This window comes from Trifolium pratense, linkage group LG1 (genome assembly GCF_020283565.1).
Source record: "Trifolium pratense cultivar HEN17-A07 linkage group LG1, ARS_RC_1.1, whole genome shotgun sequence".
Lineage (NCBI taxonomy): Eukaryota > Viridiplantae > Streptophyta > Magnoliopsida > Fabales > Fabaceae > Trifolium > Trifolium pratense.
In genome coordinates this window covers 11,544,292-11,562,960 of record NC_060059.1, presented here as the reverse complement: position 1 = coordinate 11,562,960, position 18,669 = coordinate 11,544,292, and the positions used below count along the sequence as shown (strand labels likewise).

The 18,669-nt window shown below is 31.9% G+C and overlaps 2 protein-coding genes across 3 annotated transcripts; both read left to right on the top strand.

The window, feature by feature from the left end:
• Nucleotides 1-3,116: 3,116 nt before the first annotated feature.
• On the top strand, nucleotides 3,117-5,380 carry LOC123921809 (heat shock factor-binding protein-like). Its single transcript, XM_045974528.1, has 5 exons — nucleotides 3,117-3,219; nucleotides 3,385-3,438; nucleotides 4,086-4,109; nucleotides 4,204-4,246; nucleotides 5,009-5,380. Exons 1-5 carry the CDS (start codon nucleotides 3,217-3,219, stop codon nucleotides 5,152-5,154), a joined length of 270 nt encoding a protein of 89 aa, XP_045830484.1. The 5' UTR covers nucleotides 3,117-3,216; the 3' UTR covers nucleotides 5,155-5,380.
• An 8,146-nt stretch (nucleotides 5,381-13,526) lies between these two features.
• On the top strand, nucleotides 13,527-17,828 carry LOC123921672 (putative indole-3-acetic acid-amido synthetase GH3.9). 2 transcript variants are annotated; one of them, XM_045974414.1, is made up of 5 exons: nucleotides 13,527-13,900; nucleotides 14,181-14,481; nucleotides 14,645-14,746; nucleotides 15,483-16,306; nucleotides 16,993-17,828. In XM_045974414.1, exons 2-5 carry the CDS (start codon nucleotides 14,183-14,185, stop codon nucleotides 17,559-17,561), a joined length of 1,794 nt encoding a protein of 597 aa, XP_045830370.1. In that variant the 5' UTR covers nucleotides 13,527-13,900; nucleotides 14,181-14,182; the 3' UTR covers nucleotides 17,562-17,828. The 2 variants fall into 2 exon arrangements, with proteins under 2 accessions (XP_045830370.1, XP_045830303.1); XM_045974347.1 differs by lacking the exon at nucleotides 13,527-13,900 and having other exon boundaries at nucleotides 14,066-14,481.
• The last annotated feature ends 841 nt before the right edge of the window (nucleotides 17,829-18,669 follow it).

Sequence of the window (18,669 nt, the reverse complement as noted above, 5' to 3'; positions counted from 1 at the left end):
AAAATAGAAACTAAACAGATATGACTCTAAGGTAGAAATCCCCAATATTACATCCATAAGTAATAGACTACTCAAACTCGTCGGACATTATTCATAAACACATAGTCCATGCTCATATCCTAAGATGCTAACATAGTTGATGTGTCTATTTTGTCGATACTTTTGCACTCTAATTTTTAATTACAAAAATGTCATAGGAAAAATAATATTATGGCACTTGAGAATACTTTTGCTGTTGCTTTATCCGAGACTGAATATGAGATAGTGAAACTGAAACACATAATCAACATTGAAGTCTTAGAAGAATTAAGCTTAGTTGAGTGTAGCATCTATAAAGTTCCTCCAAATCTTCGAAAAGTGAAACAAGAAGCTTACACTCCTCGAATAATCTCAATTGGTCTGATTCACCTTGGCAAACAAGAAATTCAACCAATGCAACAACACAAAAAAAGGTACTTCCATTTTTTTTTAGCGTCTATCGCAATTCAATCAACGATCAAGAATTACAAAACCTATCTCGAAAACAAAGAACAAAAAATAAGAAACTCTTATGCGGAGAAATTTCCATTAGCAACTTCTCATTTTTAGCTATTTTTTGATTATTTTAGATTATATTTTTTTTAAATCTATAACAAACGAATGCAATATTTTTAAGTGATTATTTTTCTAAAAAAGAAAAATAACAAACAACCTCAAAATAAATAACAAACAGCCTCTAAAAAACAATTTTTTAACCGCAGAGGTGCCAAATTGGTGATATCTCTTATATTTTAAGCTTGTTCCAAAAAGCTATTTTTACCCTAATTTTATTTTCTCTCTCTTTTTCTATGTGGTCCCCTAACTCTTCTTCAAATCTCAACCGTTTAATTTAATTACTTTTTTATGTGGTCACTTAATCTTCTTCTAATCTCAACCGTTTAACGAAACACATCATTATGAAAAAAATATATATAATAAAAAAAATTTATTGTCTTCTTTTTTGTACAACAAATACTAGCTCAAAAATATATAATAAAGATCTAAGTTTAATTTTTTATTTTTATAACCGTTTAACGAAATAAGTCCTGTCCATGTACTTTTAATATATTACACCCATCATTATTTGATTACAATACATCATTATTAAAAAATATATAATAAAAATCTAGAATGACCATTATTGTCACGTTAGTAAAAATTATAATAAAATAATTTGCAATGTTCACATTATTGTCGTATTATTGGAGAACGAGGACAAGAAGTTGAAGATGCAATGTTCACATAATTCAAAATATTAGCAAAAAATTTAGAATGAACATTATGAAACGAATACGTTAAGGTATAATATAGAATCGATATTGTATTCAAAATAATTTAAACCATTCCAATTAATTTTTGAATTGTTCGCTACGAAAATATTATTGTCACGTTTCAATTACTATATTTATATTATTGACGCATTTATATTTTCATATTTCTTACCTTGAAATTTAATTAATATATTTAATGTCGTTTATTTTCATAAGTTAATTGATACGTCAATTATTGTCACGTTTCAATTAGTATTTTTATATTATTGACACATTTGTATTTTAAATTAGAGGAGGGATCCGTTGACTCCACGAGTAAGTCTCCATTGACCTACTCCGCTTAATAACTCGATATCGATATTATATTTCTTCAATCCAACCGTTGAATTCAAAGATCTCATTGAGTAGATCAACTCCACAATTTTTTTATAAAAATTCAAAACCGTTTGATACTTTTGTTGATAACTTCAATTGAACGTACGATAAATTTTTTAAAAAATCGTTGAATTTCAATAGTCTGAATACATAACTACACGTGTCAGTGTGTACAAGTGTCCATGTGTCTCTCCACATATGTAAACTGGCTGCCACATGTGATAAAATTGACGGAAAGGACAACTTATGCGAACGGTAAAAACGTAAGTGACCAAACTGATACTTTTTAAACACAATAGACTAATTACAACCTAAAATAAATATAAGAGACCAAATATATAGTTAAATCCATATATTATTACATATTAGGCTAATTAGACCGGTCACCGTACCGGTCAATGTTATAGTATAAAATAAAATTGAAACCCAAAAAAACCAATAAGGGCTCGTTTGGTGCACAAGATAACATAGTGACAGGATATGATATAAAACAGGGTAATGATAGGATATGATAACAGCAGGATAACAGTTATACTCAGTTATCATATCCTGTGTTTGGTGCACACAAGATAACAAACATGATAACTATTATATTTTGTTTTTAATACATACTTGCTCATAATAATATGATAAGATATATAACATATTTAATTGACAAAATTACTCTTGTAAAACAATTTTTATTTTTTTAAAATTATTTTGTAATACTTTGAATTTTATAAATAAAAAATATAAATAAGTAAACAAATAACTTTATATAATTTAAAATAAAAATCATGAGAAAATAATCAAGTTTAATTTTTTATATGAATCATGATCAAATAAATAACTCAATAATATATACATGTTAGATAAGCCAAATAAATATATGATATATCTCATACGTAAATAATAAAACTACTATTGCAAAAGAATTATATTTAATTTTTTATAAAATTTAAATTAATATCCCTATTTGTCAATTTTTTAATAATCGTTTTACTTTAAAATATTGTAATTTTAGTAAAATTTTGATTTTTTAGAATATATAAATTACAAAATTACCCCTGTGAGAAAATCACATATATATTTAAAAATTAATTGTTTTATTATTTATATTTTAGTAATTTTATTTTATGTATTTTAAAATATATTTTATAAAATAAATTAATTTTTTTTCTTATCCTATCCTGCTGGTAACCCAGCTCAAATTCAGGATAAGAATTATAACTAAAGAGACAAGATAGGATAAGCTTCAGGATTAACTTATCATATCCTGCTGTATTACCAAACACTGGATTGCGGCAGGATATAATACAATTATCCTATCATGTCTTTTATCCTGTGTACCAAACGGGCCCTAAATGAGAGCGCATGGACTTTGAAATCTGAATGGCAATATTGTAATTACAAAAATATCACTGATTAAATTAAATAAAAATAAATTAAAGTTTCTATAAAGTTTAAAATTTAAACGGTTCTTCTCATTTTCATTTCATTTTGAAAACTTAGTTTTGTGGAGCCGAGTAATTACCAGCTACATCCATCTTCATCATCATCACCACCAAATCTCATGGTTAGTTAGGGTTTTTCTTCAAATTATTTTACATCTCATCGTTAAATCTTTTTCATTCCATAGTTTCATCCAATAATTTGCGTATTTGTAGAATTAGGGTTTTCCAAATTTGGGATCTCGTTCCGTTTCATTGCATTATCTCATCTGTTTCCTTTATGATTTCAGGATACCGGCGATTCTCAAGACGCAAAGCAAAGTCCTGCTGATATGACAGCATTTGTAAGTTCTTCCGTCGTTTTCTCGAATCTCTTGCTGTATCATCTTGTTTACTAATTCGGATCTTCGATGTGTTCTTGTAAAATTTTGAATCTAGATATTTTATATTGAAATTTCAAAATCTATTATCAGAATATGTGAAGCATAGAAACTTACAATAATTTAAGAAAATGTAAGTGATTCTATTTAACTATAAACTCATATCCAAAATAGAAGAAGATCTGTTTGGTAATGTATTTTTTTCACCAGCTTATAGCTTATTTTTACTAGTTTATACAGCTTATATTTATCATTTTTTTTTTCCTAATTTTACCTCTGTCATTTTACTTGAAAAAATTGAAGATATATTTTTTCATTGCATTTCATATTTATAAATTAGTTCAACCGCTAATTTTATAAAACACTACAAATTCTATCAGATAGCTTATCCGCCATAAGCTATAAGCCATCCACTATGAGCTACCTTATTAGCTATCCACTATTTTTTGCCAAACAGAGTCAATATGTGTCGGTGTCGGAGTCAAAACACTAATTGAAGTGTCTATGGTATATATAGATCTGAGTGCAATATGTAAATTTTTGTGTGCTTAGTTTCAGGATGATTTTATAAAGTTTCTGATTTTTGTTTATCATACTGTTACCCTTTTCAGGTGCAAAATCTTCTTCAGCAGATGGTGAGTTGTATGGTCCAGAGTCATTGAGCTGCTTTCCCAATTTTCAGAATATATTTTGATTGCTGCTAACTATTTTTTTTGTGTGTGCATGCAGCAAAGTAGGTTCCAGACCATGTCTGACTCCATTGTTACAAAAAATATCCTTTTTGGCATGCTTTCAATTTTGTTAAGTAAGCTAATCTCAGATGCAAGTTTGCTAAATAATTAATTTCAGAGTGGCGATTAATCCTTTTGAACTTTTTTTTTCGTACTTATGAAATAAGACTAGGTTTAAAGAGCACCCTCTGGTCAGATGATACTAGATCTTAACTGGCTTACATTTTGTTAAATTATATACTTTTACCTCACAATCACAATCTTGCTAATGATGACTTTTGATATTCAGTTCAGAATTCAAATGGAACCTGTTTAATTATTTGATGCCTAAATCGTAGTCTGTGTTGGCTTCAATTTGCATTGTTTTATTTCTCTGCCTGTGTTGTTAGTGATACACAAATCTATTTCTATTTGTAATTCTAAGCCAAAATCTATATTACCCACTAAAATGGTGTATCCATAATATACCAATAACACGATGCATGTATATGATGGCAGAAATTTAATATAAGCATTCACATGCCTTAATCAGTCAACTAATAGATTCTATTGTTGTTGAGATAATTTGACATAACAATGGCACATGTGGTAATTAATTACAGCTGCGAATACTGTATACTGCCAATTTTTTGGAAACCCATACAATTGCCAATCACCTGTGAAGTTGTGCATAATATATTTCTTGATTTAGGCAGTTTGTATGGGACAAGCATGCTTGTCTATCAATTTTAGTATAATATGGTTAGTATAGAATTTCTCAATACTTAAACTTTGAAGTAATGTTTTTCTTGACACCAATGCACTTGATGATATGGGAACTCGTATAAATGAGTTGGAGCAGAGCATCAATGACCTGAGAGCTGAGATGGGTGTGGAGAGCTCACCATCACCAGCGGGCGCCGAGAAGCCAAAGGAAGAAGAGTTGAAAAAAGAAGAGGGTTCAGATTAAAGTGACGTTTTAATTTCAATCTCTCATTGTTCTTGTCTTGCATTGCACAATGATTGATTGGTATGGTGCATCAACTATCTTTGTCTAAGTAGTGTTCAGAAAATTAACGTGTTGTGTTGTGTTGTGTGGCTGAGTACAGCTGATCATTTGTAGCTAAATCACCTTATAGTTTTTATGATTTAGCAATACTCCTACAATTTTATATTACAGTCACTTTGTTGCTCTAGTACTTTCTATTCCCCCAACATGCTGTGTGTCTATGAATGAAAGAGTATGTGACTCCATTTTTGGTACTTCATTGCATGTTTTATTCTAAGTTTCCAATATTTTTGATAAAGTGGTTCTATAAATTCAATTAGTTATTTTTTTTCTCTCAAACTTTTGAAATGAGTCAAGTTATTTCATGAACATGTTACATTGTGCAGAATGCTGAGATGCTATTTTCTTGGATTTAGTTATTATTCCATAATAATGCCCATTCCATAAGTTTTTTTTTTCTTTCCTCTGTGCATGATGATCCAAAAGTTGTGTACATCATCGAAACATTTTTTCTTTGGAAGATCTATACAAAATCTCGTAGAGATTTTCTTGATCACACCTTTTGTTATTATGCACTCTAAAGTTGTGTTCCAGAGAGAAGATTTCAAAACCATAAAATTATTATCTGATGTTTGGCAGATCCAAACTGACTTGAGAAATTTTTATCGGTCTCAGTGTTTTGTCAATTGAGTTTACCCAGTACATTTTCCTCCTAATTGTGAAATAAGCGCACAAAACATTGACATCCTTTTATCTAAGCATTGCAGAGCTTTTCTTCTTGGGAAATGCATCCAGTGTATAATATCAAAATGAAACTGAATCACCTCTTCTTAATTGAATTTATTAGCATAGAACAAGCTGTTCTGGAGAATAACAGTTGTTTTTTTTTTTTTTGACAAAAGGAGAATACCAGTTAAGTAACTCAAAACTGGTCACTATAGCCTACTCATCTACATGGTCAATTATGGACTCACCCTAGTTCTAGTGGCTGCCTCCACTTTTAGACGAGGTTGTTTAAGAAAAATAAACTCCGGAAATGGCAGAGAGAATTGAGTTGGAACATTTGCACAAGTATATCAGTCATATGTTGTTATCCTATAGATGTCTAGTTTACTATAATTTTTGGTCAAATTTGGTTGGGAGAAAATTCATCTTGTGTGTCTCATAGATTTTCCGATGAAGTGCCCCTCAACCCAAACTTACAACCCGAAAAGAGGTTGAAGTCACCACTGGGCTGCTTCACGCACCCCTCACAATTTTTCTTCGAAAATACACTTGATCATGAGTATACTTTTGAACATTGGTGGAACAATTTACTTAGCATTGTTCTGGATTTACCCTTCCGACCTGATATGCAAGTAAGATACACATTTGTATTCGTAAAAAAAATAAATTTAGATTCAATGCTTAGACCACATCAGTACTTTGAGGAAAATGCTATTCTCTTTGAACAATCTGCATTCATCTTTTTAAAATTAAATTTTTTTGTTTACTATTTATTTTAATATAGTTTTTTTATGTTTAGGAAACAGGTTAGCACGATCTGTTCAAATTATATTATACTTTGACATTGCGCATTTATTTGGACCGACTATTTAACATCATTACTAAGTGCACTTTTTAATACAATAACAACATACATAAGATAAGACACACACACAAAGATTATCATTCTTTGCTGTTAAAGAAAATAAGGAGAGGGGCATGGTGAAAATTTCCATAGGCCAAGGGATCAAGTACCACATGTGTATCATTGCATGCGAAATTATAATTTTCCTGTTGTTGCTGTTAAAGCAAACAAAGTGGTCACAAGGTTATCCTAGTTGGCTGGAAGCCTCGATGCATGGGTGGATCAAGCTAAATTCAGATGGGTCGTGTCGAGATAATGGCATAGCTGGGTGTGGTGGTATTATCTGGGAAAGTGATGGAGAGTGGTATAGTCATTGTGCTAAAAATATTGAAATGTGTAGTGATTATATGACGGAGCTTTGGGGAGTCTTGGAAGGTTTGTAGTATGTGTTGGAATTTAGGTATGTAGAGGTGGATTTGAATTCTCTTCATATGGGGAATGCGCTTAATATATAATTGCAGAGACAGGAGAGTCCGATGGGAAGATCATTTATATAGCAGATCGAATGTCTCTTGCTTTTGAAGTGGGATGTGGTGGTGCGTTACTCTCTTTGAGAAACAAACCAGTGTGTTAATGCATTGACTAGTTAGTTAATAGAGTGTCTTTAAATTCGAACATGTTGTTCTTTATGGTTTGTTCCCCTCAATTTAATCATTTACTAGTAGCTAATATTTTGGAGATTACTGTTGTCGGTTTGATCCCTTTGTATTTTTTTTCGGGGGCTTTTAAGCCATCTTGAAATTTAAAAAAAAAAGAAGATTATCATTCTTAATATGTAAAAAAGATATAAAAAACGTCTAGATGAATTAGCGGTGACATCACAATCAATGAGATGCACTAAATTTAAAGGAAGATTTCTCTCAAATGTAGTTTCTACATTTTTTGGACTTAAATATAGTTTCTACATGAGAAAGTAAAATGCGATCTTGCACCATTTAAATTTATGCCATTTAAAAATTTCATTATTTTTCGTTCCTTTTGAATGGTGAGAGATACCTTACTCTCACATATGGAAAGAGAAATTACACATGAAATAATTCATTCTCTCAAATCCATACATGTTAGGGACATGACGACTATGAGTTTGTGCAAGCTGGGCTACAACATAGGATGATCTCAAAATTTTTGGAGTCCAACTTAAACTTTGGATGCGTAAAAATCCTAAAGATGTATTTTTTCCACGGTTAAGTTAATGTTGTTTAAATCCTCAAAATTTATGCATATACCAATTTTTAAAGATTAGAACAATAACTCTAAAATGTTTAGGATGCGTTTGATTCGTAAAACAGGAAAAACTGGACAAAATAGTATAGGACAGAACAAGATAATACAGGACAGACAAAACTGTACCGGAGAGATATAAGACGATAATATTTTTATTTTCGAAAATAAAATTGATATTTTCGTATTTTTTATAGTTGTACTGTGGACAAAAAGTTGTCTTGTGGTTCTGTGAGGGACAAAATATCTTGTTTTTGTCATGTCACTTGCTGCCTAATTTGTCCAGTCCCATAACCAGTTTCAAATCAAACATGGTACAACAAAAGTTTATTCCGTCCAGTCCTCTATTTTTTAGCGGATCAATACTTGAGTTTCACGCACAAGGGCAATGCTTAATTTTTACCAACTTTATATGAGACACATCCATGATAAAGCAAAGAGTAAGCATGTATTTATCACATTATAAAAAGTAATGGCACATGCGTCATATGCACCCAAATTTCATAACAAAAAAATTTGGATAGCTCCTTTTCTCTTTAAAGACTGCCACAATTTTCATTTCTCACAAGTTTCCTTTCCTTACATGCACGAATATTCTGTCTTAACGTTACATCCACTAAGCTAGTTGCGGACAATAATGCTAACCCATTCATCAATATTGTACGGTCTGTTTTTGTAATTTTGTTTTCAAAGTTGAAACATTATATTAGTGATGCTAATCAATGTGCTCTCAATGAGCCATGGAAAACTAACTCCTTATACCGTCAATTATATATATAGTCTAGTCCCTTGAAATATAAAATATATTCTATAGTGTACCTTACTATTATTGTTTGTTTCAAATTTCATTTGTTATTTTTTCACTATTTTTCAATATATCATAAGTGAATTGTATTAAAAAAAGGTAGTATAAGATGAGGAGCTTTAACCAAAGCTTAATTTGTATATGTTTTTTATCTCACCTTTTTTAATCATAATTATATTTTTATCTTTGATGTAAAAAATTATTTTTCTCGCCATAGTTTTCATGTGGATAATGATCAAAGCAACTTTATCTTTTTGACTTAATGATCAAAACACCTATTTCACTCATGTGTCATTCACATATATATGGTGTACTGTATATAATAGAAAGCATAAAAACACTAACGAGTATAAAGGCACCGATATGACGTGCATATATAGCGATACGATACTTTACCCTGCTGACGTCTTGAAAGTGGCACTTATGGATAAGGATATAGAGCTTGAAAGTTGCCTATGGATGTTTGGGACCTCTCAAATAGAAAAGAATTTAGGAGAATAATGTGGAACATAGGCCATTCAAATTGTAAAAAGAGGATATAGAATTGTAATTTGAAAAAAAATAAGAGAAGTTGATTAAGAGTTGAGACCTAAAATTTGAGAGAAAAATCGAAAAGAATTCATTCTTCAATGTTTGATATGATGGCTGATGCTACGGTGGACCACCTTTACAAGTGGTCCATCGTGGACAAGTGGTCCATCGTGGACAAGTGATCTACCGATTATGAATTTTACGAAATTTATTATTGGATTGAAAGTTTATATCGTATAGATCATCTATAAATTTTTTAAAATTTTTTGAAATTTTTTTGATATGTTATTGAGACCCATCAAGATTTACGTGATTTAATAAACCGTTAATCTTGATTTGTCTCAATAACATATCAAATGATTTTCAATTTTTCTAAATTTTTCTATGGATGATCTATATGATATAAACTTTCAATCCAACGGTGGATTTTGTAAATTTCGTATTCGTTATAATGTTATTCATGACTGGTCCACCATGAACCACTTGATGAAGTAGTCCATATTAGAATTTACCTTGATATGATTATCAGTAAAAAATAAGATTTCATTGTGTTAAACTTTGCAAAATTGAAGTTTGGTATATCATTGACTTATTTTTAAGTGTGAGTCTTGTTAGTAAATAATAACCACAACACAAAAATATAACGTAAAAATTTTAAAATTAGAGAAAAACTTTACCCCTTGCTTTCAACACACTAAGTAATGTGAAATTTCTCCGATAACTAATTTTTAACTTCTTCTTTATTTAAGAGATTGGACAATGTGAGACTTGACAATCAACCCCAACAATCTCCACCTTGATTGTAAGAGTTTCATCTCCCGCTTTCATTGTCTATACCGACAATCACACTCCACCAAAAGAGTACACACTTCACTTGAAAAGTTGAATCTGAACCATTCCAAGAATTTCTTCATGTTTCGCCTTGCTGAAAGATTATGATGCAACTCCCACATTGGCTTTCAGGAAGTTCATCAGCCATCGACACATCTCACCACACACCTTGCATCAATGCCAACCAATACTTGTGTGTTGTTCTGAACCCACTATAGCAATAACTTGTCACTTTGCATGGTATAACAGAAATACAATAAGGACATACTTTATCTTCAAGATAAGATCACCATCATCTCCCAAAACAAGGGAGACGTTGCTAGCACTTGCCTCAAAGTCTTTTTCGAATGCTGCTCCACCTGGACAATTTCTCTTTACATGCCCAGACTTTCCACTTTCAGCACGCCAAATTATTTGCATGGATCTTCTTCCCATTAGCCTCACTTCTAGTCAGAAATAATTTTAGTTGCAACTTTTTCAAAACTCAAACTTTCTTTACCATACACCAAAACATGTTTGAGATGAACATAAGAAGGTGGAAGGGACAAAATGAGTCTTAAAGCTTTATATTCATCATCAATCTCACTTTTAATAGATTCCAGCTCATAAACAATATTATTCAAAATACTAAGATGATTAGAGATTTTCGTATCCTCATCCATGCGCAAATTGTCCTTTGCATTATATAACCCTTCGAACAACCGCGATTTGAGATGTCCTTTGCATTATATAACCCTTCAAACTTTTCCTAGCTAGAGTTCCTTGGCTGATTCTGCACATTCGCAAGAACATACTTTGCCAAACACAGACAAATTGCACTTGCAGCTCTTAAGTCTATTTCGTCCCACTTGTCGGCCTCCATGTTGAAAGTGTTTCCTTTCAGCGCCTTGTGTAATCCAAATTGTATCAGCACATCCTTGACTTGTACTTTCCACAAGCCAACTTCATAGTGCTGTGAGACTTGACAATCAACTCAAACAACCTCCACCTTGAATGTAAAAGTTTCGTCTTCCGCTTTCATTGTCTATACCGATAATCTCACTCCACAATAAATAACACACTTCACTTGGATTTGAACTATTCTAAGAATTTCTTCACGTCGAAACCTGGCTAAAAGATTAGGGAATTCTTCAGTCATCGACACATCTGCCACACACCTTGCATCAATATATGTCAACCAATGCTTGTGTATTGCTCTGAATCTGCTAGCAATAACTTGTCATTTTGCATGGTATAGTAGAAATACCGTAAGGACACGCTTTATCTTCTAGATAAGATCACCATCATCTCCCAAAACAAGGAAGACATTGCTAAAATTTGTCTCAAGAGTCTTTTTCAGATATACTGCTCTGCCTGAACAATTTCTCCTTACATGCCCAAACTTTTCACACTTTATTGCATTGTGTAATCCTGATTGTATTAGCACATCCTTGACATGTACTTTCCACAAGCCAAAGTTGATTCTTCCGTCAAACTTCATAGAGCTTGAATAAGACATAACATAATAGCTGCACGCATACTTTTCACGAAGATAATATTGTTTCTCCAATAGTGAAATCAAAGAATAGAGTTACTTTTTGTAGCTTGTATGCTATGCAAGAATAACCTTTTAATTAATGGGGGTTTGGAATGACCTTTTGATGCTATTACAAATTTTCGTGATGATGTGATTTTGCACTAGCTAGCATCAAGTTACATACACGCCTGATTATTGAAAAAAGAAGGTTTTAGTGGTTCAATTTGAATGGAGAACACAAACATATCATTTGTATATATTCTTATCCCATTTATTATATGCTTTAAGTGCAGAAAAGAATAGAACCAGAAACATGCAATTGGTAGTGGTAACAGAGTTTGAAGAATAGACATAATAACTTCCATATATTATAATAACAACCACCAATAACCAATCCACTAGTTATGATAAGTAAGTTTTATAACGATAGAATATGAAATGCACATACTAAAATCTTACATGTCCTGTATTTGATGTGCACCGGAGTATATATTTTAGATAATTTTTTTTTACCAAATATTTTAGATACATATAATAATATGATATACTGTAAATTATACGTAAATACATCGAGTCCAGCGAAATAAGTTATACTCCTTCATTAGTCAAAAAAGTTATCCTCCTTCAATTAAGTTACAAAAAAAAAAGTTATACTCCTTCAATATTTTTGATAGCTTATATTCCTTCAATATGACAAATAAAGATTGGAATTTCGACTAAGAAATATTCATAAATATATACCATCTTAGAAATAAGTATTAGACCTAACCCAACTCAATAAAATTGGTTTATAAAGCGAAAATTGTCTCTTACTTATAAAAAACTATGTTCAAGCGAACTCACATCTGATGTGAGACTTCTTAATAATTTTTAAAAATAATTGTAATTTTGTTTTTTGTTTTTTTTTTAATGAAAAAAACAAGTTTTTTGACGAAAAAACAACAAAGATATTCATTCATTCAAATCGAGAGAGTAGATCAATAGAAATTATTACATATTCAAATTCGCTAAAAAAACTAAAAAGAATGAATATGCGAACAAGCTCACATCATCCGAGTTAATAGCATAAAATGACTCAATATCTACAAATAAGACAAAATCCACAATTGATATAATACAATCCAAGTGTCTGAAATAGTCATGCCTCCGGATCTGCAACGTTGACCACTCTAAAATCATTGAATATTCGCTGAATTTGAATTGAAACAAATCGGCAAATTTAAACAAAACAAACACCGTACAAAGACGGGACAAACACCGTACGAAGACAGGATAACAAACAACTCTACACTAAGACGAGAATAAATCAACACCAGACGAAGAAATCACAAAGGAAAAACTCAAATGAAACATAAAATTATGTGTAAATCACTTATTGAATTAAAAAAAAAAACAATCAAGAGGGGTGATTCTAGATGAAAGTTGATCCTAAATCACACCTCTCTAATGGATGAAACAAGAAAAAAACAAAAGAGAAATTAGGGTTGCCAATAGTGGTGGCTGAGCGGAAAAAGGAGAGCACGATGATATTATGGTTTTATCGAAAAATATTTCTCCATTAGTCTGAAGATTAGTGGTTTTTCTACAACAAAATAAAATTTATTATACAATTAAAAAAATTCTTTTAAAAATAATGAAATTTCTTTTAAAAATACTTTAGTAAAATACTATTTTCTATTTTATTTATACATTTTTTGTAATGTGCGTGAAATTGTCATATCATCCATTTTGGGGTCCGATCCTCTCTAGTGACATGAGAGGTCCAATGAAATCTCTCTCGAGTCTCAACCATCTAAAATAAAGGTTTTAATATTAAAAAGTGGAGAGATAATATATTTAAGAGTGGAGATTAACCACGAGAGGGAATCCTTTTCCCTCATTCTAGGAGAGAGAGTATAACAATTCACAAGTTCTCAAATGAATTTACTATGAGTTAGCCTGAGTTTACAAGAGACGCTCATCGCCTTAAAATTCAGTTTTGTAAGGTTGAATTAGACATAACCCCAATTCTGTTGGATCACTCGCTATTGAGCCACCCACAATTTATATCCACGCACCATGTCCAATAATGTTGGGCATCTATGAACCATGCCCAATAATGTTGGGCGTGGGGGTGTGTTAAGAAGTCCCACATCAGAAGTGAGTTAACGTTGGCTTGAAGATGATTTTATAAGTAAGAGATAATTCTCACTTTACGAACCGATTTTATAGGGTTGAGTGGTCTAAGATTTATGTTATATAATTCTCCTCAATAACATATTCCTATATATATATATATATATATATATATATATATATATATATATATATATATATATATATATATATATATATATATATATATACACACATGTTTTTCAAACCATGTGAACAATAAGTGCTATAAATACTCTGTACACCACTGAGTTCTGCTATACAATTGATCAATCTTCGGTTCTTCTCTTTTTCTGTAGACATGAATGGAAAGAAATTGGAGTACAAAGGTGAAGAAGCACTTAAGGAGATAGGGAAGCTAACAAAAAATGCTGATGAGGTTCAAGAAAGCCTTTTGAAACAGATCTTAACTCAGAATAGAGAAACTGAGTATTTAAATAAGTATATGAAGGGAGAAACATATATAAGTGATTTACAAGAGTTTAAGCGTTGTGTTCCAGTAGTTAGTTATGAAGGAATGTTTCCATATATACAGAGAATTGCAAATGGTGAAGATTCTTCTCTCATCACCGGTAAACCAATAACAGAAATGTTATGCAGGTAAAGTTTTCGACTCTACTGAACCCCGACTCCTGCATATATTATACAATGTTCGTACAAATTGAGATAAACTCACGGAGAACTGACTCTGCTACTGTTATTAGTATTTAATTTGTTTAATTAATTTAGTTAACAATTTCAATCATATGGTATGTGCATGCAGTTCAGGAACATCAGCCGGAGAGCCTAAATTGATGCCAACAATTGCTGAAGATCTTGATCGACGTACCTTTGTCTACAATCTTATCATGCCAATCATGAATCAGTTAATATAAATTACAAACACACAACTTTCTTCTTCTTATTTTTTTGGATAGATATTTGCCATGATTATATGCATATACACTAGAATTAGGCTATTAGTCTTATCCTTTCCTAGCTTGCATTTAAATTCTCATTAGTTACTTAAGATTCCAATATAAATTAATAAAATCTTTTTCCACTCCCGTAAACTTAACCCAGTTGGCAGAGATATTGCATTATATATGCAGGCATGTGGTAATAACTAAATTGTGGTGTTTAATATAATTAGTCCCACTTATGTTTGTCATCCATTTTAGGTAAGTGGCCAAAGAAAAGGATAAGATGAAAAGATATGATATCAATAGGAGTTGATATGAGTGGATGCATGGCCCCATCACCATGCATTGGTTACTTTTTTGTTTGTTATATAGTATTAGTATATACTACTATTTGCACTATACAAAAGGATCATGATATATTCACTACTATAGTAGCTAGTAAGTGGGACTTGACAAGTGCTACATGTATTTAGATCATCAGAACTTCTATGGTACATTGATAAATTGAAGTGTTAACTTCTAATTCCATAAATTAATGATCATTCTTTATAAATAAAAAAACTATTTGTCGATTATTATATTTTAGAGAAAATAATTTCTTAAGAAAAAACACAATATCTAGTAACAAGATTAAGATTTAATTCATATACACATAAACATTTTTTACATTGTTGATCAATCATAATCGTGAACTGTCAGGTATGTTCCTGATCTCGACGAAGGCAAGGCCATGTATCTCTACTTTGTGAAAGCAGAGAAATCCACACCATGTGGTTTACCAGCAAGAAGTGTATTAACAAGTTACTACAAAAGTAAACACTTCAAATGTAGAACACATGATCCTTGGAATGATTTCACAAGTCCTGACCAAACCATTCTCTGCCATGACATCAACCAAAGCATGCATTGCCAACTACTTGCAGGCCTAATTCACCGCCGTCAAGTTCTAAGGCTAGGCGCCGTCTTTGCTTCAGCACTTCTCCGAGCAATTTCATTCCTCGAACGTAATTGGAAAAATTTATGCAATGACATAAGAAATGGACAATTAAGTTCCTTTATAACAGACCCTTCATGTTGTTCATCAATGTCCACACTTCTTTCATCTCCTGATCCATATCTTGCTGATGAAATTACCAAAATTTGTAGCCAAAAGTGTTGGAAAGGGATTCTGTGTAAGCTTTGGCCTAAAGCAAAGTATATTGAAGCAGTGGTTACAGGTTCTATGGCTCAATATGTTCCTGCTTTGGATCATTATTGTGAAGGGAAATTGCCTTTGGTTTGTACTATGTATGCTTCTTCTGAGTGTTACTTCGGGGTGAATTTGAAACCTTTGTGTGATCCTAATGATGTTGCTTTTACACTGTTGCCTAATATGGGTTACTATGAATTCATTCCTCTTGGACATAATGGGACACTTTTGATGAATTTTGATGAAAATGAACATGTCCCTAATGATAAGCTTGTGGATTTAGTGAATGTTAAGCTTGGTTGCTTTTATGAGCTGGTCATCACTACCTTTGCTGGTAAGTAACCTCCCAATTAATTTAGACATTTGTGTTTTTATGTTTAAAGGATTTAATTTTAGTGCAAATTTATAAGGGTTTTCAATAAAGTTATGCATCCGTCATCTAGGCCGCGATGTTGCCAAAACGGCAACGCGACCGCAGCTAAGACTGCATTGGCTGCATTTGACTGTGATTCTCCGTAATTGTTAGAAACGGTTGGAGATTTATTAGAATTAGCTTAATATTGGTTAAGGTAGTTACAAGTTAGTTATGATTTGTTGCAAGTTGATTTTAAGGTAGTTAGAAGTTAGTTATGATTAGTAGTAACTACCTTAAACCAGGGCTGACCCAACATAGTTAGAGGCCTAAAACAAGTTTTATTGCAAGGTCTTATAAAACAAAGAATTACATGTGATTTTATGAAGAAAAAAAAAAAAAATCTAAATATTGCTAATGCCAAAGGTTAAACTTGTATTGAGACCTTTTTTTAGTCAAAAGTTTTGAGACCTAAAGCTCTTACTTGGGTCGCTTGGCCCTCTGGCCGGCCCTACCTTAAACATTGTACAATATCAAACTGATTTTAACAAATCTTCAACCATACGGAGTATTTAACAAATAATATCAAAATTTATGACACAACTGCAACCATTACCGCAACCACTATTTAAAACCATTTCATTAACATCATTCCAATTAATTTACAGGACTTTATAGATACAGAATTGGTGATGTACTTCAAGTGGTTGGATTTTACAACAAAGCCCCACAATTTCGATTCATCTGCAGAAGAAACGTAGTAATAAGCATAGACAGTGAAAAGACAAATGAAGAGGATTTACATAGAAGTGTGACAATGTCCAAAAAATTGTTAGAACCTTATGATGCACTCTTAGTGGAATACACTAGTTATGCTGATACTTCATCAGTACCAGGACACTATGTATTGTATTGGGAAATTCTTCATTATGGCTTAAAAGGGGACTCACTTGACCCAAAAGTGCTTCAAGAATGTTGCATTGCAGTTGAAGAGGAATTGGATTATGTATATAGAAGATGCCGCACCAATGATAAATCTGTTGGGCCATTAGAGATATGTGTGGTGGAGCCAGGAACTTTTGAAGCATTGATGGATTTGTTTATTGCTAAAGGGGCTTCAATTAATCAGTATAAAACACCAAGGTGTATTAAGTCTAAGAAAGCACTTAAGTTACTTAAGTCTAAAGTTATGGCTTCTTTTTTTAGTCCTAGAGATCCTAAATGGACTTTGAATTAATTTACTATTACTTGGTGTTTATGATATAACTTTGATGTTTTCTTCAACCATAAAGTTGGTTGTTGTAAAATAATTTGCGTTTGATCAACCAATTTGTAGTACTCTTTCTGATTTTATGAAGAAAAAGTGTGCATGCAACATGTCCATCTTTTATGTAAGCTAAAGTAGCAACTTTTATATTCTAATATTATAATGTCCATCCTTGAAATTGTAATCGCCCGTTAATTTAGTCTCTTATATTTATGAAATAACAAAGTCATTTTAATTGAGCATTTGTCAATTTAATCATTCCTTCAAATTTTAATTGAACATATATAGAGCCAGAACCCGCCAAAAGAAATCCACCACACTGGCACCATGCGAGTCACCACTTCTATCCATTAATGGGTCAACACTATTAATTCTTGTGCACAAAGGAGAAAAAATACAGTGACAAAGAATCGCATTGCCGAAGACCTCTCTCTATCTTAGTTGATGGTCCTTCGGCCTCTTGATTAATCATCACATAATAATTAACTGACTCAACAAACATCATAATCTATCTGATCTAAGTCTCATTAACACCATATAACGCCATAACTACCGAAACGAAACCACAATCAATTCTATCATACAGTTTCCTCATATATTTTTAGGGCTACCTCCCCCATACGTCCACATAAATATTCTTAACTAAAGCTTGGCCTGATTTACTTTTAGAAATACCTGTCTTAACAACCCGAGCAACCACACTAGAATCAACAGACAACTCAACTTTATTAAAACCTAACCCATGCGCATAATTTAAGCCTTGAAAACTCCCTATAATTCAGATACACACGCACTACGTTCTTAATGATTTTGCAAAATCTCCAATCTATCGACCATTACTACCTCTAATAACTCGACCACAACCAACTTTCCTACCTTCTTGCATGCACCATCACTAGCTTGATTTGCAGCAGCATAATATGGTGTCCTGGATGTTGTGGTCTTTGAAAAACTCTTCATGAATTTCTTGATTGTGCCAAGTCCACAATCTATGGCATACCATTGTCCAATAATCACTCCAATGAATACCATTAACACCACACCACTCATTGTCCAATAAGGACACATAGATGTCCCT